The following is a 24,703-nucleotide window of genomic DNA, read 5'->3' on the forward strand; positions in this document are numbered from 1 at the left end:
CTGAAAGGGACTTTAAAAAAGAGGAATTGTTTTAAACATAAGGAAAGAATGGAGAATAACATGAAATTTCCAGAATACCCACCACTGTGTTGAGCAGATTTTGCTGCGTTTGCTTCAGCTTTAGGTTATTTGTTTTTAATTTTCACTTTTCTTAAAGTAATGCATGCACATGGCTCAAAAACCAAATGGTGCCTTAAGGTTTATAACAAAAAGTAGCATTCCCTGCTATACACCTTCTCACATCTCAGTGCTACTTCCTGGAGGGAACTGCTTTCAATTCATATCATTAGCTGATTCTTGTGATGTTTACCTCCATGTTTCTAAATAATGTGATTTGACTGTCATTTCTTGATTTTTTTCAATTTTATACTTTATTTTTGTCATTCATCTATGAAAGGTGAGGATATTTTACTCTTTTATTCCACCCTCATCAACACACACACACACACACACACACACTTTTCCTCCTACCTCATTGTTGCTCCACATATAATTATTCATGATTTTGGGTTAGGTTAATATTCAGTATTTACTTTATTATGACAACTTATCTTTTCTTCATTGCTAAGATATATGACTATGAAATTCCCTTCCCCATATAACTTTGTTTTTCTCGGCGTTAATAATTGTCTCATCTTTTTCACTTGCTAGGTTTTCTTCATACCTGCCACTAGTTCATCCTCATACTCTTAGAATTCTGTAAAACTTCTCTCATTATAGACAAACACATCAAGTATTTTTTCTTTCTTGTTTTTTGGGCGGACAATCTGCATGGAGCCTTGTGTCCCCCATTCCTTTTTGGACTGGTCGTTTTGTAGGCTTACTGTACAACTGTTCTGAAACTTCTTTTCATTATCATCTTGAGAAATTTTTTGCCTTTCTCTTCTGCTAGTTTTTTATTTTCTGGATCTTTTATCTTCCCCTTTCATGGTTATACTTTAATTTCAATGAAGTTTATCTTCCTAACATAGATTGTATGGGAGGTAAATTTTTTAAGACCATGTACATCTGAAAATTCTACCCTTGCACTGATTGATAGTTTGGACTAGATATCAAATTCTAGGTTGGTAATAATTTTCCCTCAGAATTTTTAACCCATAGCTTCATTTCTTCTAGTTTTTAGAGTTGCGTTAAAAAGTCCGACGATTCCTTATCCTTTGAATGTAACCTTTTTATCTCTCTGACAGTGTTTAGGATCTTTTTCCTTTTCCTAGTCAGTATCCATACATTTCATGATGATTTGCCTTTGTCTTTGTATATGTCTGTTTTTCATGAGCCTTTTCAATCTACAAATTAATAACTTTCAATTCTAGCGAATTTTCTTTTATCTTTTCTATAATAACTTCTTTATATTCACTTTCTTAGTTTGTTCTTTCTGAAATTCCCGTTAGTTGGTTGTTGGACCTTCTGGTTTGATCTTTTTGTTTTTCCTTTCTTTCCTCTTTTTTGTTTCTTTGGGGTGTTTTTTTTTCCCCTGCTTTCCAGAAGAATTTTTCAAATTGATCTTCTGACACTTCTATCAATGTTTCAATTTCCTCTGAATGTTCTTTGTTATCACATTCTATTCTTTTTTATGAACATATTTTCTTTCTTTATCTCTTTAAAGTCTTTAATTTTTTTTAATTTTAATTAGTTTGAAGTATACAGTACATTGGTTAGACATCTATATAGTTCATAAAATGATCCTCCCAGTTGCTCCCTCCCTCTCCTGACCCTCCACCTGGCCAGCTTATTAATGCTAACTGCATTTCTTATGCCGTACTCCCCATCCCCGTGACCATCCATCAGCTACTAATTTGTACTTCTTTAACCCTTCACCTCATTCTCCTAGCCCCCAAACCCCCCTCTCCTCTGTCCATCACCAGATTGTCCACTATATTTGTGAGTCTGTTTTTGATTAGTTTGTTCTTTTTATTCTTTAGATTTCACATATAAGTGAAATCATATAGTGTTTATTTTTCTGTCTGACTTAAATACCTTCTAAGTCCATCAAAGCAATATCTTTTTCCATCCCCTTCCTTTTCATATGTAGGGGTCTTGTTTTCCTATCCTTTCAGGCACTCTATCTTTTGGTTGGAGCACTTAATTCTTTTCCATCTAAGGTACTTATTGATAGGAATGTAGTTGTTACTATTCTTTATTCCTGTTTTTGATACTTTGTTTTTCTTCTTAAAGAAGTCTCTCCAACATTTCCTGAAATACTGGCTTGGTGGCGATAAATTCCTTTAGCTTATTTTTGTCTGGGAAGCTCTTTATCAGTCCTTCAATTCTAAATGATAGCTTTGCTGGATAAATTATTTTTGGTTGTAGATCCTGGGTCTTCATCTTGTCAAATACTTTTTGCCAAGCCTTTCTGTCCTGCATAGTTTCTTTTGAGAAATCAGCTGCCAGTCTTATGGGTATTCCCTTATAAGTAACCATCAGTTTTTCTCTTACTGCTTTTAATATTATTTCTTTGTATTTAACCTTTGGCATTTTAATGAGATGTGTCTTGGTGTGGGCCTCTTTGGATCCCTGATTTTTAGAATTCTCTGAGCTTCCTGGGGTTTTATATCTATTTCCTTCACCAGGTTAGGGAAGTTTTCCATCATTATTTCTTCAAATAGCTGTTCAACATCTTGATTTTCTTCAGTTACACTGATCAAACGGATATTTGGACCCTTAACAGTGTCCTATATTTTCCTTAAATTATTTTTATAGTCTTGGCATCTTATCTCTTGCCATTCTTGCATGTCCTTGGCTTTCCCGTCCTTTAGATAAGGCATTTGATCCTTTTCTTTATTCACTTTGTTTATTTGTTTATTCTATTTAATATACTTCTCAGGTAATGTGTTCTCCATTTCAGACTGGTTCTCTTTTACAATTTCAATTTCCATTTTTATGTTTTTTAATCTCTTTGTTGGAGTTCTCTACACTTCCCAAAAGTTTATTGAGCATTCTTCTAACCAATGTTTTGAACTCTGCATCTGTTAGATTACTTGACTCCATTATATTTGAATCTCTGTTCTGTTCCCTCATATGGTTTCTGCTTCATTGTCTTTCCATTTTGGCTACCTTTCCGTGTCTATTTCTATGTACTAAGCAAAGCTCCTAAGTCTCCCAGTCTTATTAGTGTGGATTTGAAAGTAGGTGTTCAGTGGCACAGTCCTGAGAGGGGTTCAGCTGCAGGCCAAATTTAGCCCAAGCCTCTACCCCTCCGGAGCCACCTGTTAAGATTCGGCAAGCAATCCACAGATGCTGTGCTTATAGTTGCCCCAAAAGGCTACACCGGAAACCGAGGCCAGCTGCCTCCTCCATTGTGAGTCTCAGCAAGGAGCACCTGACTTGTTGAGGATAAACCTGGTTGTGGCTTGATAGGGGCCGCGAGTTGGGGAAGGTGGGGTTTCAGGGAATCCTCTGGGTGGAGCAACCTCTGTTATCCAGTTTGATGATGTCACGGCTATGGCGGTACTGTGTCCGGTTGGGGGAAAGACTCAACAGGGAACAATGGATACTGCCGGTGCTTCTGTACAAGCAAGTCTCACCTCGGCCCTCACTCGGACAATGTATGTCCCTGGTGTCCCCGTGTGCAGCCTGATCTGCATTGGTGCTCAGAGTGAGCAGGTCCGTCACCACGAAAATCTGCTCGCAAACACGGCGCCTTTAAGAGGCTTTTGCCGCTGCCAGAGCCTCTGTCTCACTCAGCCACTGGAGCCAGGGTAGGCCTGTGTCCTTGCCCCATCCCACCTTCTGCCATTGCAGGGTGATTTCTTGGTTTTCTCTCTAGTTGTATGGCTTGTTCATCCCAGGTGATTTTTCCTTGCTGCTGCTCCTTGTTTTCGTCACAACTTTGATTTAGTCGCCAGAGGGATGTACAGAGCCTCTATCATCTACGCCATTTTTTTTCTCAAAGTCTTTAAATGTTTTTATTATGATTTAAAAATTTTCTTTCTCCATTGTCTCTGTTTCTCTTTGTTCATTTTCCTATTGATTCATTCTCATCTGCTGTAATAGAGGCTTTCTTCAAATGTTTGGATATTCTTCATGGCCTGTTTTATAGAGCAGCACACTTTAAAAATACAGACTAGAAGTTCTTTGTGAATGATAGGGCTTATCAATTGGTGAGCTTCACTGTAGGATTATGGGATAAAGACTTGGCTGTTTTATTGGAGGACCCCAGTTGTCAGTATCTGTAGACTTTCTCCAGCAAGACATCATCTGGTCTGGTTAGAAGATGGAAAGAATAATGTGCCTGGCTGCCAGCTTTCTAGAAACTAAGCAAGGGAAATGGGTTGGAAATTTCTTTTAACTAGGAAGATAAACTTTTCCAAATTTTTTACTATAGCCTATGAAATCCCGCATGATCTAGGTTCTAAATGGTTTCTTATCCTGGGGAAACTAAGATTAGTAGCTTGAGCTACATACAGTTCCAGCACTATATCTGGTTTTGAGGCTGAAGCTTATACCCATCTTCTTCCTCCTCTACTACCCATACTAAATTCCCCTCACCATCATCTAGCACTTCTGTTGGTTCAGATGAGGTGGCCCAGAACCTCATCCCTGATGTGTCTAAAACTCTGGTCACCATGCCCATCTCAGTCTGTGGCTACTGTACTTGTCCATGTACCATCAAAATTTGGCAAGGGGTACTTAGAGATGTGTATCAGCAGCCCTACCTGGAATACCACCCGAAGCCTACCCGTTGAGAGGATTTCCTCTCATTGATGTCTTTCAGGGCTATCCCTGTGTGAGGCTGTAATGCATCATTTTCAGTTCACACATACTAAGCCAAATCATCTATGAAGCAAGCTTGTCCTTGTTCTTCCCCCCAAAACCAGTCACGAGGGAGCTTCCACGTGGTTATATGCATAAACCAATGGGTAAGTAGAACAGATGATATAATAGTGCATAGTGGATATTATGAGAGTTTAGGTTTCCTGGTTGTGCAGCTTACTTGTGCCCTCTGTCCTTGCTCATGTCTTATGCTAGTGTACCTCTTCCATCTTATAGTGGATCACTGTTGAGCCTTTCTGACCTTAAGACTTGGTGAATCTGACAAATCCCAGCTCACGATGGGCAGTTCTTGATGCATGGTCTTTTCATATCCCTGGCCTTTTTCTATCCCACAGTTAGAAGTTCCATCTCTACCAGAGTCTAGTATCTAGGAGTTGATTTCAAATGGTATATGGTTCTTCATTGCAGATGGCATGACCTTGCTCCAGAACCCTAGCAGACTACATTGTGATTCTCCTGCTAGGAGCCCACCATAAGCTTTCCATGGCTTCTTTTTACACTGAAGTTACCGTTAGTACCATAGAGTTTACAGGTTTGTATGGTTCAAGTGGCAGATCTGCTTACACTGCTGCCTGGGCTATTACAGAGCTCTTGTCTGCTCTGGACCCCTCACAAATCTGGCATCCTTTTATATCACTTGGTAAATGGGTCTGAGCATTTTTCCCAAGTGAGAGATGCTGCTTCTAGAACCTGAAGAGGCTTACCAGGCATTGTGCTTCTTTCTCAGTGGTGAGAAGTGCAAGATGCAATAAGTTGACCTCTACTTTGTAAAGGACGTCCCAGAATGCTCCAGGCCACTTGACCCCCCCCCCCCAAAACTTCACGGCTGCAATAGGCTCCAGAAACTTTATAGGGTCACTCTTCTACACTCTGGAGTGCATATATCTACCAAGGCCTCCAATATCCAAATAGTCTGGTTTCCTTTGAAAATCTTATGATAGAGGATGGGAGAGTTAACATAGCCCTGAGGCAAACCGTAAGGTATACTGTTGTCTGTCCCATATGAATGTGAGCTGCTTCTGATCCTCTTTCCTAATGGAAAAGAATGTACTTGCCAAGTCTGTGGCCCAATCCAGATACTTGCAGTTCTGTTGATCTACTCTGGCTGGTTTACCACCTCTGGCACACAGATGCAATTAGGGCTTCTACTTGATTGCATTTGTGGTAGTCTGCCAGAATATGCAGAGTCTACTACAGTCTAGAGAATCTGTTTGGATTATGTGAGGGCCAGACTTAATGGAAATATGGCAAGGACCATCAACTCTTGAATTAGTCAGAGTTCTTCAGAGAAACAGGACCAATAGGATATATAGAAAGAGAAGGGGAAAGATTTATTTTAAGGAATTAGCTCTCGTGATGCTGGTGGGCTGGCAAGTTTGAAATTTGCAGGGCAGGCCAACAAACAGGAGACCCAGGGAAGAGTATGTTGTAGTCTAGAATCTGAGGAGAATCTGGAGGCAGAATTCCTTCTTCATTGGGAGACTAGTCTTTTTTCTTAGGGCCTGGAACTGATTAAATAAGGCCCACCCACATTATAGAGGGTAATTTGCTTTATTCAAAGTCTACTGACTTAATTACATCTAAAAAAAATATTTTTACGGTAACATCCGGACTAATATTTAACGAAGCAACTGGGCACTATAGCCTAGGCAAGTTGATGCAGTAAACATCACACCTCTGTATCCTTTAGATCTACAGGTATCTGCTGTAATAGAGGCTTTCTTCAAATGTTTGGATATTCTTCATGGCTTGTTTTATAGAGCAGCACACTTTAAAAATACAGACTAGAAGTTCTTTGTGAATGATAGGGCTTATCAATTGGTGAGCTTCACTGTAGGATTATGGGATAAAGACTTGGCTGTTTTATTGGAGGACCCCAGTTGTCAGTATCTGTAGACTTTCTCCAGCAAGACATCATCTGGTCTGGTTAGAAGATGGAAAGAATAATGTGCCTGGCTGCCAGCTTTCTAGAAACTAAGCAAGGGAAATGGGTTGGAAATTTCTTTTAACTAGGAAGATAAACTTTTCCAAATTTTTTACTATAGCCTATGAAATCCCGCATGATCTAGGTTCTAAATGGTTTCTTATCCTGGGGAAACTAAGATTAGTAGCTTGAGCTACATACAGTTCCAGCACTATATCTGGTTTTGAGGCTGAAGCTTATACCCATCTTCTTCCTCCTCTACTACCCATACTAAATTCCCCTCACCATCATCTAGCACTTCTGTTGGTTCAGATGAGGTAGCCCAGAACCTCATCCCTGATGTGTCTAAAACTCTGGTCACCATGCCCATCTCAGGCTGTGGCTACTGTACTTGTCCATGTACCATCAAAATTTGGCAAGGGGTACTTAGAGATGTGTATCAGCAGCCCTACCTGGAATACCACCCGAAGCCTACCCGTTGAGAGGATTTCCTCTCATTGATGTCTTTCAGGGCTATCCCTGTGTGAGGCTGTAATGCATCATTTTCAGTTCACACATACTAAGCCAAATCATCTATGAAGCAAGCTTGTCCTTGTTCTTCCCCCCAAAACCAGTCACGAGGGAGCTTCCACGTGGTTATATGCATAAACCAATGGGTAAGTAGAACAGATGATATAATAGTGCATAGTGGATATTATGAGAGTTTAGGTTTCCTGGTTGTGCAGCTTACTTGTGCCCTCTGTCCTTGCTCATGTCTTATGCTAGTGTACCTCTTCCATCTTATAGTGGATCACTGTTGAGCCTTTCTGACCTTAAGACTTGGTGAATCTGACAAATCCCAGCTCACGATGGGCAGTTCTTGATGCATGGTCTTTTCATATCCCTGGCCTTTTTCTATCCCACAGTTAGAAGTTCCATCTCTACCAGAGTCTAGTATCTAGGAGTTGATTTCAAATGGTATATGGTTCTTCATTGCAGATGGCATGACCTTGCTCCAGAACCCTAGCAGACTACATTGTGATTCTCCTGCTAGGAGCCCACCATAAGCTTTCCATGGCTTCTTTTTACACTGAAGTTACCGTTAGTACCATAGAGTTTACAGGTTTGTATGGTTCAAGTGGCAGATCTGCTTACACTGCTGCCTGGGCTATTACAGAGCTCTTGTCTGCTCTGGACCCCTCACAAATCTGGCATCCTTTTATATCACTTGGTAAATGGGTCTGAGCATTTTTCCCAAGTGAGAGATGCTGCTTCTAGAACCTGAAGAGGCTTACCAGGCATTGTGCTTCTTTCTCAGTGGTGAGAAGTGCAAGATGCAATAAGTTGACCTCTACTTTGTAAAGGACGTCCCAGAATGCTCCAGGCCACTTGACCCCCCCCCCCCAAAACTTCACGGCTGCAATAGGCTCCAGAAACTTTATAGGGTCACTCTTCTACACTCTGGAGTGCATATATCTACCAAGGCCTCCAATATCCAAATAGTCTGGTTTCCTTTGAAAATCTTATGATAGAGGATGGGAGAGTTAACATAGCCCTGAGGCAAACCGTAAGGTATACTGTTGTCTGTCCCATATGAATGTGAGCTGCTTCTGATCCTCTTTCCTAATGGAAAAGAATGTACTTGCCAAGTCTGTGGCCCAATCCAGATACTTGCAGTTCTGTTGATCTACTCTGGCTGGTTTACCACCTCTGGCACACAGATGCAATTAGGGCTTCTACTTGATTGCATTTGTGGTAGTCTGCCAGAATATGCAGAGTCTACTACAGTCTAGAGAATCTGTTTGGATTATGTGAGGGCCAGACTTAATGGAAATATGGCAAGGACCATCAACTCTTGAATTAGTCAGAGTTCTTCAGAGAAACAGGACCAATAGGATATATAGAAAGAGAAGGGGAAAGATTTATTTTAAGGAATTAGCTCTCGTGATGCTGGTGGGCTGGCAAGTTTGAAATTTGCAGGGCAGGCCAACAAACAGGAGACCCAGGGAAGAGTATGTTGTAGTCTAGAATCTGAGGAGAATCTGGAGGCAGAATTCCTTCTTCATTGGGAGACTAGTCTTTTTTCTTAGGGCCTGGAACTGATTAAATAAGGCCCACCCACATTATAGAGGGTAATTTGCTTTATTCAAAGTCTACTGACTTAATTACATCTAAAAAAAATATTTTTACGGTAACATCCGGACTAATATTTAACGAAGCAACTGGGCACTATAGCCTAGGCAAGTTGATGCAGTAAACATCACACCTCTGTATCCTTTAGATCTACAGGTGACACTAACCTCTGCCATTCCTCCCAGGATGTTTTTATTTTTTAATTACTCCTTTGGCCAGAGTGTGAGAATGGCAACTTAAGAAGCTTCCACTTGGCCTTCTACACTATGACTGCTCCAAAAAGCCATCGCAGAGTATGCTTTACAGCACCATTCCTGGTACTAATTGTGTAAGCTGAGGATTGGGCAGACTTGAAACAAAGACCTCATCTGATCCTGTTGTGGCACTATGGAGCTAGATGGCCTTTCCTAGTTGTCCCAACATGGACAAAGAATATAGGCCTTTGTACTCCTGCTTTTCCAGTCATTGGATACAGGCAGCTTGCTTTAGCTGAGTACAGTTCTGGTAGGGACTCTGAGAGAATCCCAGCAGCTAGTGGAATGAGTACCTTAGCCCTAAGCCAGGATCTGGGTGGTGCAACACAGCATCCACTATCATGTGACCGTATTTGTTTTTTTTAAATATCAACTTTATTGAGATGTAATTCACATACCATAAAATCCAGTGGTTTTTAGTATATTCATAGAGTTGTGCAACCATCGTCACAATCTAATTTTAGAACAGTCCCATCACTCCAAAAAGAAACCTTATACCTATTAGCTGTTTCTAGCTTCCCCTCCCCTGAGGCAACCACTAATTTACTTTTTGCCTCTATGAATTTGTCTGTTCTAGACATTTCATATAAATAGAATCATACAGTATGTGGTCTTTCCCATGATGCTTTTAAAATGCAATTTGACTCTCACCATTTAACTGAATGCTTTTACTTTCATGTCACTAAAATATGAAGAATTAAAGAGTAAGGATAATTAGAATTTAACAATTTATTTGACATATCACCTGATATTTTGTCTTTAGACACATGCTTCCAAGCGAAAATTCGAGTGCATTCTTTTCCTCAAGAGAAAATAGTAGCAAATACTATTTTCTAATTCCTTATAGTACTAAGGCATTTTGACATCTCTAAAATTGCTGGAAGTTTCATAATTAAAGCCTTATAGAAATATAAGATCCTTTTGACTAATCTCAATACTTGGCCCTAAAATTTCAGTCTGTAAAAGTCATTTCTAGCATATTTTACAGAAATATCCACATTTTTTTGTCAGTTAGCCAAAGCTGACTAGAGGTTAAATCCTAATAATTTAGAACCATTTTAATGATAAATGTGAAATAGGTTTAAAAAATTCTTTACTTTTATTGGAGCCACTAAATAATAGCATTTCCTACTTTGCATAGATTTTATAGATAAAACTAGAAAATCCAGACATTGGCATGTACTCAATAAATATTTGTTGAATGAAAAAAAGTGATAGAATGAGTGAATTCAGTTATTAAAAAAGTTGGTCATGTATGGAAAATCTGAATCTAAAATTTAGTACATTCATTTGTTTAATTTTTCTTACTATTAAAGTTAAAACCTAAACATTTATTTAAAAAATATTGGAAAGATTCTTACTTGGAAAATAATGTGATGAGCTGTTGAGGGCAGTGTTACTGGTTCTCAACTTGGCAGGTAGTCAGTATTTACATAATTTTGTAAAAATATAGTTCCATGAAGTAAAGTATATTAGACTAGGAGTTAGGGAAGCTAGGTGTGACCTCAGCTCTATGGCTAAATTTTGATTCTAAGGTTTCCAAGTAAAGTCTGATACATGGTTTTATATGTTTTATTTCTCTATTTTTCAATTTAAGAATACATTGAGAACAGAAAGCACTGATGTAACTTACTCCTATTTAAGAAATAATGACAACTATGTTTTATTGATGTAGTTATTCATTTCCTTATTCAACCAATGTTTTTGAGTACCTACTATATGCCAGGGGATTAAAAGTGAATAAGATTAGTTTTTGTCATCACTTTATTCCTACAATTTATGAAATACAGCATGGTGTGTAAAAGCCCTAAAGGCAGGGGACACTCTTTCTTATTGGCTGCATGATCCTGGCTGTGTTACTCTGTGTCCCTGTGTTTAATATGGAAGAGGTAATTTGAGTGCCTGTATTTGCTGGGGCCTCAAGAGATGTTAACTACAGCCCCACATACTTTAACTGCTGCATTTAAGACAAGTAGAAACTTTAAAACTGAGAGTCAGAATTGATTCTGAAAAGAAGTTCATATTCTTTTCTCTTGTAGAACTGAAATATAATAGGAAAAGAATTCGCTTTTTTGAAGGAACTTAGAATTCTGAACAGTTACACATTCAGTTTCAGAAAGGAGACTGTCTCCTTAGCATGCTGCCTAGTCTAGGGTGTGAGTTCATATATGTGTGCGTGACTTTAAAGAGAAGCTGTGTGTCTTTGGGTATTTAAAGAATTCAAAGTACTTTCCATAGACATCATCTGTTTTGTTTTGTTTTGTTTAGATAGATAAAAGCCCTGAAGGACAATTCACTCAGCTGATGACATTGCCCAAAACGTTACAGCAACAAATAAATCGAATTATGGACCCTCCTGGAAAAAACAGAGACGTAGAAGAAACTTTATTCCAACTTGCTCATGATCCTGACTGTGGAGAGGTAGTGCGACTAGGTATGTTTATGAATTTGACGTTGAGGAAGTGCTGGCTGTGGGTAAAAGCAAACTTTGTTTGTGACTGAGACGTATTCTTTATTCTTTCTTACCTAAGTGAGATCAAGAGATAGATTGCTTCTAGGAAGAAGAAAGCAGTAAAAATCTGAGTTTTTTCCAAATCTAAATTTTCATTTGTTTGAAGTAGGGGTGGTTAAAGTACTTCCATTTTCAGATTCCTGGGTCCTAAATCACTGTCAAAGGGGAAAAACAATGTTTCTTTTGGACCCAAGCACATAACTTCTAGAAGTTATTTCAAAGACATGTCTGTTTTCTTCATGGTGGGTCTAAGAAGGAAGGAGACTGGTGACATTTTTAATGCTTTTATAACATCAAGAACACGGCTTTCATCAGATAACATTAAGAACACAGTTTTCATCAACTAACTCCCATTCAGTGTGTCATAGTGTGTTCAGCAGTTTCCCCCTGACATGGCCCATGTTCCATACTTCATCCCCAGGGCCTCCCAGATGTTTTCCCAAAACTCTGAACCTTATCTTCAGAGACCCACTTCCCTTTGAGGTGTTAAAGGTAATTTATGAGGTCAGTCAGTAAAGAGATATTTAGAAAATTGAAAATGACTCCCTCCCTCAGAAGAGTGTGTTCTCCTATTTCATTGGGTACATATTTACTGAGCTCCTACAAGGTGCAAACCAATGTGCCAGGTGCAGTTCATAGTGACGATATTGAACATTAGCTACAGTAGGTGGGCTCCACACACAGTCTCTCAGCAACCTGCCCCAGGTTATCAGAGTATATGTTTAGGTCACCAGCTACCTATTCTGAAGATAAATATGGAGGCATATCATTTGTTGTTTTTCATTTTAACATAATTCTGGTCACGGTGTGATCTCTGTTGCCTTTCTGAGAGCATAGGGGACTGTGCTGTTGCTTCTCACTGAAGAGTCCTCTGTATGTGTTTTCATAATGAAAGTTTTTCCTCTGGGCAGAAACATTTGTTTTGTTTTATATTTTTACATCTTGGAATTGATAACAAACAGCCTTAAGCAGATTTAAAGTCATAAAATGGTCTTCGAGGGTCACTAACTCAACCTATTTTAAGATGAGGAGGCCCAGGCTCAGGTTAAGGTCAGTCGTTTGCCTATGCTCACATAGCTCATTGGTGACACGGCTGACAGCTCCAGTCTCCTGGCCCTCAATTTTGATACCGTTTTCACTGTCACTCTGTTATACTAGGACAGAGATAGATTTGCTGATTTTATTTGGATAACTAGAAAGAATATTTAGTTTCAGGTTTTAAAAGTGTTGAGATCACTAACATCTGGCTTTTTTGGCATCCTTGGTTTTTCCTCACAGGGCTTTCAGCAATCGTGAGACCTTCTAGTATAAGACAGAGCACCAAAGGCGTTTTCACTGCTGGTAAGAACTTTAGAAAATCTGTTTACTTAATGAAGCTTCTGGACTGAGTGACCTCAGCATCCCTGGTTAAAATGTAAAGCTTTGTATGTATCCTGCAAGTAGTTGTGAAATGCCGAATTTTGCTGTTCATAAACTAAGACATAGCAATAACATACAGACAGGCAGACAGCACTGTAATCTGGTCATCTAAAAAAGTCAAACTACGTGAGGTACTGTTGAAAGGCTTTACAGCCTTTCTAAGTTTTCTGATTAACTCCTATGTGTAGGTTTTTCTCTCATGTTTTTTACTTATGAAAGTTATTGTTGCATATTGTTGCAGAAACAGCAGTACCTTGCCCTTCTCCCCCATTTTCCCTCTCCAGAAATTACTATTTCCAACTCTCTTAGTGGGTTATTTTTGTTTTCACTGCTAGTTCTCTAAATTATACTACTGCTTCTTTGCTTTTCAAATTTAGGCATTATCTGTTGACTTCTCACTGTAATAGAATAAAATTTAACTCTTCCATGCACTCTTTTTTAAAAATTTAATTATTTAAATTAGTTTCAAGTATATAATACATTGGTTAGACATCTATATAGTTTATAAAACGATCCCCCTAACTACTCCCTCCCTCTCCTGGCCCTCCACCTAGCCATCATATTTCCATGCACTCTTATGACACACCCTCGACCCTCCCATCCCTCCGTCCTCCTAATATTAGTTATATTGTAGTTTTGGTAAAGTCAGTCTTCACAGTTTACATCTTATGACCATGTTAATAAGATTCACAGGTCAGCCACATACTATACTTTTCCTTTTCTGTACAACTTCCTTTTCCAAGGAGTTTGTCTTCACCTGTCTCATCTGTGTATCTCCTTTTCTGCATATCATGTCCTTCACCTTTATGGCACACACTCTCATTATGGTGACGCACACCATGCAGTAAATTTCTGAGAAAAGGTGCATGGAAGACAAATTTGGAGACTGTGTGTGTCTAAACATATCTTTATTTTACTCTCACACTTAATTGAGACTTAGGCTACAGATAGAATGGAAATAGTTTTTCTTTAGAATTTTGAGGTCATTGCTCCAACTATCTTCCGACTTCCAGGATTGCTGTCAAAGTCCAAAGCCATTCTGATTCTTAATCCTTTGTATACATCCTTTCTAGAAGCCTGTTAGATGTTTACTCTCTCCCTGGGCTCTGAAATTTCTCAGTGATGTGCTTTGATGTGAGTCTGTTTTTATCTGTTATACCGTGTATTCATTGCTCTTTCAGTTTGGAAACTCAGAATATAAGAATTTTTTCTTTTTTCTTTACTTTCTTCCTATCTGTTTTCTCTCTTCTTTCTGGAACTCCTTTTGTTCAAATATTGGACCTCCTAGGCCAGTCTTTTGGTTTTCCTTCTTTTCTCTCCTATTTTTGATCTCTTTGTCCTTTTGATGTGCTCTCTGGGAAATTTTCTCAATTTTAGCTTCCAACCCTTCTATTGAGTTAAATTTCTGCTATTACATTTTCAATTTCCAGCAGTTCTTTTTGTTTTCTTTTTTTGTTCTCTGAAATATATGTGTATATGTATGTGTGTATAAATTTTAAAACATCCCATTCTTGTTTTATGGACTTAAGCCTTTGAACATATCTTTGGATAATGTCACATTGCCTTCCCAGATGGTTATATCAATTTATAGTCCCACTGGTAGTAAATGAAGTTCTTGTTTCTCCCCATTCTTTCCAACACTTGGAACTGTCAAATGATGGCCTTTTCTAGTTCAGTCTTTCTTATGTAACCATGTGCTGAGCGTCTCTCATGTGCTAGCCATGCAGGATAGAAAGTGAACACAAGACACCATCCTGCCTTCAAGAAGTTCATAATCTAGAAAGAGAGTCAGGCATAATTGGCTCAGAGCTAACACAAAGAAGGGAGTGGTCTTTCATCCTGATTCTGATTCCTGGGTTGAGATAGCCAGGGAGCTGTCTTGGTCACACCCCTTAATATTTCACCCAGCTTCCTGGATACGCAGCAGAGAACTTGGCCTCAAGGACACTGCGTGGCTCTCTTGAATCTTTGGAAAGATTCAGCCAAAGATTCAAGAAAGATTTAGTAGTACCTATGCCAAACCTACTCAACTGAAGATTTTCCTACCATTCAGGAGTACATAGCTTTGAGTTTCCAGCTAAGATATTTATTTAATCTGTGTTCCTGCTGGTTTATCCTGGCAAGGCTGAAGATGAGGTGCTTTTGTTTGCTTGGGTGGTTCAGGCTATTAATATGTGTTTTGCATGATTGCAGCTCCCTTGCTATAATACTCCTTGGGTGTGGCTGAATGCTTGAATTTTTTATTTGTGGGGGTTTGTTTGTTTGTTTGTTTTTTGGCTTCCTGTGCTATAAGAAATTACTACATTTATTGGTGATTTTTTTTTTAGTTGTGAGAATGGTAGTGTGACAGGGTTTTTTAAAAGTTCCTTTTCTTCTAGAAATACATAACTAAAATATTTACAGATGAAATGAAATATCTGAGATTTGCTTCAAAATAAAATGTGGAGGGAAGTGAGTAAGGAGTAAATGACATAAGATTGATCATGAGTTAATACATTGTCGAAGCTGGATGAAGATACATGGAGACATATTGTATTATTCTTTTATAAGTTTGAATTTTTCTCTAATAAAGGTTTTTAAAAATCCAACATCATCTCTTGACACTTCAACCTGAATGAATCTTTGGTCCTCTTTCCACTCGTTCTTCCCAGTTGCCAGCAGAGGGCAGTGGGGAGCACCTCACAGATCATGCAGCCCAGATTTCCGTGTGGCTGTGGAGTGCCCATTGTAGGGTCCTCTGCTGGCTTACTGTTTGCTTCCCATTCCCTTCTAAACATGCCTTATTGTCTTGACAAGTCCAGAGTAACAGAATGTCTGTAACCTGCATGAGGTTGAAGAAATTGTGGAAAGTGATGAGCATCCCTTCAGATTCTATAGGTTTACTTACTTTTTATTCTGGCTTCTCAGGTTTATGGTGGTTGTGGGCTATGAAGAAGTGAACACAGGCTAAGGGAAAGGGTTTGTGAACCCCAGAGACTAGGTTTCAAATTCCAACTTAACTACTATGACTTAGGCAAGTTACATAATTTTTCTGAGTTTTAATTTCACAGCTGTAATTATACCTGCCTCTCCAGGTTGTGAAGATTATTGTATCTTGAATATATAAAAGCATCTAACACTGTACCTAGTCTTTCTTCTTTTGATATCATTTTCTAAACGTTTCCTGACTTCTCTTTAGAATATGGCTCTTTGCACTATGTTATTCAAATCGTATTAGTCCTTTAACCAGTCACTTAACCTCTAGGTGGATGAAGTAAACTAGCAATGAAAGGAACTGAGTGGCTGGTTTGCTTCTTTCTCTTTCCTCTTAACTACACAGCAAGTTTCAGAATCTCCATCCTCCCAGACTTTGTTCTTTAGAAGTCCTCTTATTGCAGTTTTAGCTATTGTTTTGCCTTACTGTTGCTGGGTTCATCTTTTCAAAATCTCCATAATTCTGCATCTGTTCACTTTTCAAGTCAACTAACGTATCATCTGCAGGGTGAGAAAACCCCAGTGTATTTGGTTGAGTTTTTATTTATTTTTTATTATTTTTTTACTTTTTAGTTGAGGCAACGCTTGATTGACCTCACAGGTTGCAAGGACCTTGTCAGTTTACAATCCCTTATTTTTTTATTTTTTACACCTACAGCACCTGGTCGTCCTAGGTGGTCTCCCATCCAAATACTAACCAGGCCCGGCCCTGCTTAGCTTCCGAGATCAGACAGGATCGGGGTTGTTCAGGGTAGCATGGCCATAGACGAGTTTGTATTCTTTTGTAGCCATTATCACTCCACTTCTTTGCAGCCTCCTACTCATAATGAGGGTAAAAAGAAAGTTTCAATCTTCCTCTTATCCAGCAAATATCTTTTATGTTCAAATACAGTTCAGTTCAGACAAGTAGCTAGCCAGGAGCTAAGCTTGGGGTCAGAAGACATTGCCTTGAAGTTGTAGTTACTCATTTTTTGGCTCTGTAACCTTGGTATATCAGTTAGCCCTCTGCCTTAAAATGGCAGGGCCACCAATACCCAGTTCACAGGGTGTTCTGAGAGTCTCCAGTATATTACCCAAACTTAGGTGAGTCTAGTCTAAATCCCTAGAAAAGCTGGAAGCCAGGCATCTATAACCAGCTCAGAGAATTGCCCTTTCTCATAAGCCATGTTCGATAACACAGCAGCGTATTCTCATGCAGTCTTTTCACATTCTGTCTTTATAAGTTCCCTTGAAATTCCCTGACCATCAGATACACCCAGAGAAGTGAGGACAGAAATACTTCTAAAACCAAACACTTTTTTTCTCTTTACCCTGAGATTTGATCATTTAAAAAATAATGTTGCCTCCTCTTAGACTGTGATCTTGGTAGAATTTCAGAGTTATCATCTCTGGATAGTGGATCAGTAGCTGGAGCCAGCCAGCTTAGGAGTAGCCAGAGATTGTTTAGCTTCCTAATATGTGCCTTCTCCTCCTTTCATAGAAGCAGCAGATGGCATCACATCTCTAACCTGTAACAGAAGACCAGCTAAGCAAACTGTCATATTCTGAGCAGCAGCAGTCTTTTATGTTTCTAATCTGATTGGAGAGAAGTAGAGCTGTTTGAGTATTCTGGTATGGGATCTGGGAGAGAAATGGGGGAATTTAGTGATTAGACTGAGAAGTAAGCCGGAGCCAGACAAGGGAAGGCATTAAAAGCCATGGAAAGGAATTCAGAGTTTATTCTGAGAGTAGAGGGAAGCCACTGAAGGACTATAGAAAGACCACTATAGCTAGAGAATAGAGAACAGATTGAAGGGAGATAAAGCTATTGCTTGGGAAACTGGTTAGATATGGTTGCAGCCAGCCAGGTGAGGAATTTTGGAAGCCTGGACTCAGGTCATTACAGTAGAGGCAGAGAGAAAAGATGCAAGAAATATTTGGAAAGCAGATTACCAGGTCTTAGTGACTGGACGGATATGGGAAATGAAGGAGAAAAATAAGTAACAGATAACTCCCAGGTTTCTGGCTTAGGAAGCAATAGATGGTGCTGTTCCAGGATGCGAGGAAGGTTAGAGGAGGTTAATGCATTTAATTTTTGAAATCTTTATTTTTGCTTTATTTTTCCTCACCTGATTTTCTGGTCAATCACAATTAACTCTGGGGACAGATACCTATTTACTTCTCTAGCTTCAAAAGATTCAACTGAATTAACGAGGCAGGTTCAGTCTTGTTACTAAAAAGATTCTGGCATGCCTCAATTGATTCTTACCAGCCCTTTCCTGGAACACAATAGAATGGATCATTCATTGACCTCTGCTTCTGATCTCTTATAACTAAAACATTTTAAAATGAGTTGTAATTCTGCCTCTGAAGAGGTTTTCTTTGTAGATATAACTAACTATGTTTGGCTATTAATTGGAAGAATGCTGAGGGCTTACAGATTTTTCCCTCCTAAAGATCCAAAATATAGAATTATGGGAAGGTAGAGACCTCTCACAGCCCAGTCATTTCTGACTCACATTATTTCTTGGAGAATTTTGTCTGCCATTGGACTCATCAGTTTAAGGTCACACAGGGAATTTATAGTCTCACATATGCAGTAACTTTGCTGTAGGTCATGTGAAGCAAGCGGGAAGGCGATAGAAGAAAAACCTTAGGAGCCATATATTGAAGTAGATTTCTGTATGTTTCCAAAACAAAATCCTGAATTCGTGATGGTAAATAAGGTAAAAAAAATGGTTTAAAAACATTTCATCCTTAGGTAAATAAGGATCCGTCTAAAGAAGATGTATCTAAAGAGATGTTGTATCTTTATCCATTGGGGAAGGAGCAAAGATAGTTTTCTCTATCAGGCTGTCTTCCCTCAAGCCACATTCTAAATACAAACTTCCCAAATCACCATCCTTTTTTTTTAGAAAGGAAGAAGAAACTGAAAGTAAGCTTTTATATAGGCCAAGTAGAATTCTATGGAGTGTAAACTGTGTGAAGGTAGAGACCATAACTGTTGTTCATACCAGTATCCCCAACAACTCTCTTAGTGTCTTATATATATGGGTACTCAATAAATACTCATTCAGTGTATTTCAGTAACTGAATAAATTAAAGATTCTCGACCTTCTGTAGAATGGGAAATCTCCAGCTATACAGAAAAGTACACAAATCATACATTTGGTGAATTTTCATAAAATTCAATGCAATGAGAATAAATGAACCAGTACTATTCCCAACACCATAAGGAATCTCATTGATGTTACTGAGAGAAAGACACAAGAGAGTACATATTTATGTAAAGTTCAAAAATAAAGATTTCAAAAATTAAATTCATGAGCCTAGTACTCAGATGAAGAAATAAAACGGTACCAATCCCCCAGAACCCACCCTGTGCCCAGTTACAGCCACTACTCCTCCAAGAGTAACTACTGTCCTTACTTCTAATGCCGTGTTTCTGTTTTGCCCATTTTTGAACTTTACATAAATATGTACTCTCTTGTGTCTTTCTCTCAGTAACATCAATGAGATTCCTTATGGTGTTGGGAATAGTACTGGTTCATTTATTCTCATTGCATCCAGTCCATTTGTATGAATGTACACAATTTACCCACTCTACTAATGATGATTTCTTGAGTTGTTTCCAGTTTGGAGTTATTACAAGTAGTGCTGCTGTGCATGTTTTTATACCTGTCTTTTGGTGAGTGTATTTCTGCATTTCTGTTAGTTATAAACTTAGGGGTAGAATTACTTGATCTAAAATGAGTGAATGTTTAACTGAGGTAGGTACCACCAAACAGATGTCGGAATTGCTCTCTCACTTAGCAAGAGTTCCTGTTGCAGCACTTCCTTGGCCAAAACTTGATATGGGTCTTTTTCCTTTTAGGTGCTCTGGTAAGTGATTAATGGTATCATACTGGAGTTATAATTTACATTTTCCTAATGACTAATTAAATTGGGCATTTGTTCATATGCTTATTTGGATCTCCTCTTTTGTGAAGTGCCTATTCTAGTCTTTTGCTCTTTTTTCTGTTGAGTTGTCTGCCTTTTCTTGCTGAATTCTCTATAAAGTCTAGATATGGGTCCTTTGTGGGATATATGTAATGCAAAAATCTTCCATTCTGAGGTTTGTTGTTTCATTCTCTTAATGATGTCTTCGGTGAAAAGAAGTATTTATTTATACTTAGACTAGCTTATCCGTTTTGTCCTCTATAGTTAGCAGCTTTTTGTGTCCTGTTTAGGAGATTTGGACTACTCTAGATTCATGAAGTTTAAGTCCACCTTTGTTGCAATTAGAATATTAAGGCAGAAAGGACCCTTTATTGTGATCTGTTGGTTCTTAACTTTTTGCAAATCCTGGCTCCCTGTGAAAAGCTGGCTAAAACTCTGGACCTTCTGCACAGAAGTGCACGTGTGTACCTATGCAGCAAACTGCAACAGTTCCAGGGTGTTCACAGACTGACATTGAAGCCTGTTTATGGGCCCCTTGTTAGAGAACCCCTAACCTAGTCCAATCTAGTCATTGTGCCGGTGAGGAAATCGAGGCCCAGAGAGGGTTGAATCGCACTGTAAGTTTGTAGCCCAGCTGGGACTAGAATGCAGGTTTCTTGACTCCTCTTCCAGTGCTCTTTGTAACAATTCTCTGCTGTGGTCTTTCTGAGAATATCTCTCTGGCAGAGCCATGGAAGAGAGAGACTGTTTTCAATTAAAGGAGGTTTCTATCTCCTAAGCAAAAAATGGCCGTATGGTGCTGCTCATGTACTTCATGTATTTACCTTAAATGTTAAGCTCCAAGGAGTCTGTGAGTAAGTTTTTGAAGTTGAACTGGGATTTATCATGGTTGATGCAATTTCCTCTAGCTGGGACGCTGTGGCCTGGGGTTGCTGTGTTGAACCTTACCATTTGCAACTACCTGTATTCTGCTTAGTGTCTTGATTGGTTCTGGCTGGAATTTTATAAAGCACCTTATGTAATAAGTTTCCAGTCTCAATGCTCAAGTGGGTGAGGTTTACCAGAGTGGTTGCTCCAGGGAGAAAATTAAAAGGGGTGGAGGCAGGGAAAGGAGCTCTGAGTTTCTTGACTAGGCTATGTCAGTTTGCAAGCAGTCAGCAGACAAGCCAGTCCAGAGTTTCTAGAAGTACTTGCTAATGATTTTACTGATACCTTTTGCCTTTTAACCTGCCACTGCCTGCAGTAGCCTCTTTAAAGGTCCTAAGTGGACTAGGCAGCTTAAGGTAACACGGCCAGGTATTTTCAAGAGATCACTTAAACCCCAGTGTTAGGGAGTCTCCAGAACTAATCCTGTTACCTCATCAACAGTGCTTACAAAGTGTACTGCCAGGGGCGCATTTCAGACTCAGCACAGACCACAGTTTGTATCTCACGGTGAAAATGACTATTGGGATCTTTGGGCCACACCCCAAAACACAGACTAGATGATCTCATCCTTAATGCAAAGGAAGTCAAGCCCATAATACTGTCTGCAAATAGGACCTTATTAGATCTGATAGACAAATAACATCCCATTTATTCTATCACATTTATTTATTTCTCAAAAGACCCCAGAAAGCTTCTTCTCCGATTTCATCAGGTACTTATGATTAAGTAGATAGAGGGTACTGGAAGGTCAGATATCTGGATGAGGTACAGATATCTGTTTCGTCATTTCAAAAGCATTTGCTGAGCACCTGCTATGTGCTGTGTACTATGCTGGGACATGGGGATATAGGGATGAACAGGACAAGATCCCTGTCCCAGGAATTGTGAGTCTAGGCAGAGGGTCAGGTGAATAAACTGACAAGCACTATACAGTGGGGCGTTCTTTGCTGTGTATCAGCTCAGGTGCTCTGGGACTAGGAGAAGTGTCTGAATTGGCCTGGGAGTCAAGGAAGGCACTTCTAGAGAAGAAATCCGAAAGGGGATTCAATATCTACCTAACAGAAAGTGATGGAAACAAGATTCATTCTGGGTGGATCAGCTGCATATGCAGTGACACAAAAGCAATGAGCTGGGGAGGGTTGAGATGCAGGCATTGGGAGTTAAAGGAGCCAAGGATGCCCACTTACATACAGATTTTCTTCTGTGTTCTTCCTTTTTCCTCCTTTTAAAAAGAGCTGCTAAATTTAAAGGCTGCCAATATGCTTGTGCCTCAGAAGATTTCACTTATCTCCGAAACTCAGGTACCTTTCACATCCATATCATTGTTTCAGTAGATGCCTAAATCAGAATCTTTTCTCTTCATATTGATCATAGTGACCTTTAATGACTTTCAGCTCCCAGGGTCTCCTAAACCCTTCAGTCAGCCCATCACTGCTTCACTACGAAGACAAGTCTCTGATCCAAATATCATGAACTCTAGCTGAATATCTACCCAATAAGCCTTAATTTTCTCAGCTGTGTCTTCTTTTCTATTTTAGGCATGAAGAAATCATTGATTTACGGTTCACGAAAGCTGCATAAAATGTGGAAAGGATGGCTGAGGAAAACATCCTGATTTTGCTTGTTTTTATATATGTTATGTATAGATGAATAAAGTTGCTTTTTGACAAAACAGTGTTTGTTATTTCGACCCATTGTTTGAATTCGAAGATGCTTTGGTTTGTATAATACAGCAGATCCTCCAATAACATTGTTACTTTCAATGTCATTTCATTATAACATTGATGAGAAAGAAAAAAATTGATTTCCAGGTGGAGCCACTGTCTGTGTGGAGTTGGCACATTCTCCCCATTTCTGCACAGGTTTTCTCTGGTGGGGACTCCAGTTTCCTCCCACATCCCAAAGCTGTGCACATGAAGTGAGTCGTTGCGTCTAACTTGTCCCAGTCTGAGTGTGGGTAGGTGTGTGAGTGTGCCCTGTGATGGAAGTGCATCCTGCCAAGGGTTGAGTCTTGCCTTGCACCCACCCAGAGCTGCCAGAATAGGCTCTGGCCACTCAGGACCCTGAACTGGAATGAATGGGTTGGAAAGTAATGATCTTAATGATTTGATTTTATTAATCTTTCTTAAATGTATGTATAGCTCACAATTATTTCAATGTTTAATATTGAAAGTGTTTTCAGTCTTTACAAGATTGGTGATGATTTTATGACCAGAGATATACTTACTGTAGGGACTTAAATTTTGTTTATATCAATTAGCCTAGGGTAAAATTGGTTTCACTATATGTTTTGCTTAAAGTTGCAGTTTCTAACCTTTTGACAATCTTAAGTAAGAACTTACTGTACTTGTTTTTATATGTATGTATTAGACATTTAAGTGGTGGGGGGACCCAAATTCCTTTGAGGACTTAGCATGAGAGAACAATCCTCTTTACATACAAAATCATCTGTGTCCTGCCTTCATAAGAGCTTTAGCTGTGTTCTGCATTTTCCAGTACGTGAGAGTCAAGAGACCTGAAAAATTGTGCATATGCTTGTGGGCATGCAGTTCCAGGGGTTACAGGCAGGGACTCTCTCTGGAGCCTCTCTCTGCCTAGGCTCCATCCTTGTTCAGTTGTTTTTTTTCCACTAAGAGGTCACAGGTGTTGCATCAACATTTTCCTGGACCTAGGTTTTTTACTTTGGTCTTCAGCAGTGACTTGGATGAGGAGCCTGCCACAGGCCCCTTGCAGAGCCTTCCCTATTATAACAGGAATGTTTGAATAACAAAAAATCCACTGCAGAGTGCCTTGATCAACAAGATTCATTCAGTTCAAAGAACTGAAAAGTTAGAAGTGTGATGGGCTTGATTCAGAATTGGTTTGATTCAGCAGATTAACAGAATCATCCAGGACCCAGTTTTTCCACCTGTCCTCTCCCTGCCCTTTGCCATGTTGGAATTCGAACCCCACAATGTGCCTTAGGCTGGCTTCCCTCTTAATTCTGAGACTGCTGGCAACAACTTCAGGAGCTATGTGCTTTCCCATCCGTATTCAGGGAGAACAGGGCTCCTTTCAGAAGCCCTCTTTAAAAGGCAAGAAAACTTTTCAGCAGCCCCCAGCAAGCCACTGTCTGATTTCAAGGCCCTACTTGAGTTACTTGCCCACCCGCAAGCCAGTTACAGGCCTGGCAGCTGGAAGAATGTTTGCTCCATTTCTGGAGAGAATCTGGCTGGTGAGAGCATCACAAGGGACTTCCAGACCTTCTCAGCTATAAAACCTCAGAGCCCTTGTAATACAGGACAAACCTTGAAATATTAAACACTTATATATTAACTTTTCTTTAGCAATTCTCTCCGAAGATCTCATAGACCTGTGCTGCAATAGGATGGCCATGACGTGTGTAGCCATAGAGCCTTTGAAATATGACTGGTCCAAATTTAGGTGTCATCTAAGTATAGAAGACACACCACATTTTGAAGACTTAGTATGAAAAAAAGAATGCAGAAAGCTCAATAATTTTTAATATCGATTGCAATTAAAATATTTTGGATCCATTGACTATATTATTAATGTTAATACCAATTTCACCTATTCCTTCTTTTTTTTTTTTAATGTACTACTAAACAATTTAGATTCCAGTGGGCAGTGCTATCATGGACCTTTTCAAACTGTATACACTGGTTTCTTCCTGAAGTGGGAAGAAAGCTGTTTCTCTCTTCATTTGATGACTGGTAAAAACTATATTTCTTCTAGTCAGCCATGCCTTGCCCATAGTAAGCTCTCATAAAAGTTTTTTGAGGAAAATGATGAAGCAAGAACATCCCAATTTTGTTTTACTTCCTTCTTTTAGATGCTGCTATGCTATTTTATCAGATTGTTAGCTTCATCACAAACGTGAAAGAAGAAAGA

At 39.2% G+C, this 24,703-nt stretch overlaps 1 protein-coding gene and 1 pseudogene across 1 annotated transcript in view; one reads left to right on the top strand and one right to left on the bottom strand.

Moving 5' to 3' along the window:
- Window positions 1-22,486, top strand: part of TAMM41 (TAM41 mitochondrial translocator assembly and maintenance homolog) — a 47,956-nt gene extending 25,470 nt beyond the window's left edge. Inside the window, exons 6-8 of the mRNA XM_011370661.2 lie at window positions 11,332-11,497; window positions 12,854-12,916; window positions 22,351-22,486. Coding sequence (XP_011368963.1) covers window positions 11,332-11,497; window positions 12,854-12,916; window positions 22,351-22,427 — 306 coding nt within the window. The 3' untranslated portion in view covers window positions 22,428-22,486. The remainder of the gene's footprint in view (window positions 1-11,331; window positions 11,498-12,853; window positions 12,917-22,350) is intronic.
- LOC111745989 lies at window positions 16,617-16,735 on the bottom strand (annotated as a pseudogene).
- Window positions 22,487-24,703: the final 2,217 nt, after the last annotated feature.

Source organism: Pteropus vampyrus, unplaced genomic scaffold, assembly GCF_000151845.1.
Source record: "Pteropus vampyrus isolate Shadow unplaced genomic scaffold, Pvam_2.0 Scaffold171, whole genome shotgun sequence".
Lineage (NCBI taxonomy): Eukaryota > Metazoa > Chordata > Mammalia > Chiroptera > Pteropodidae > Pteropus > Pteropus vampyrus.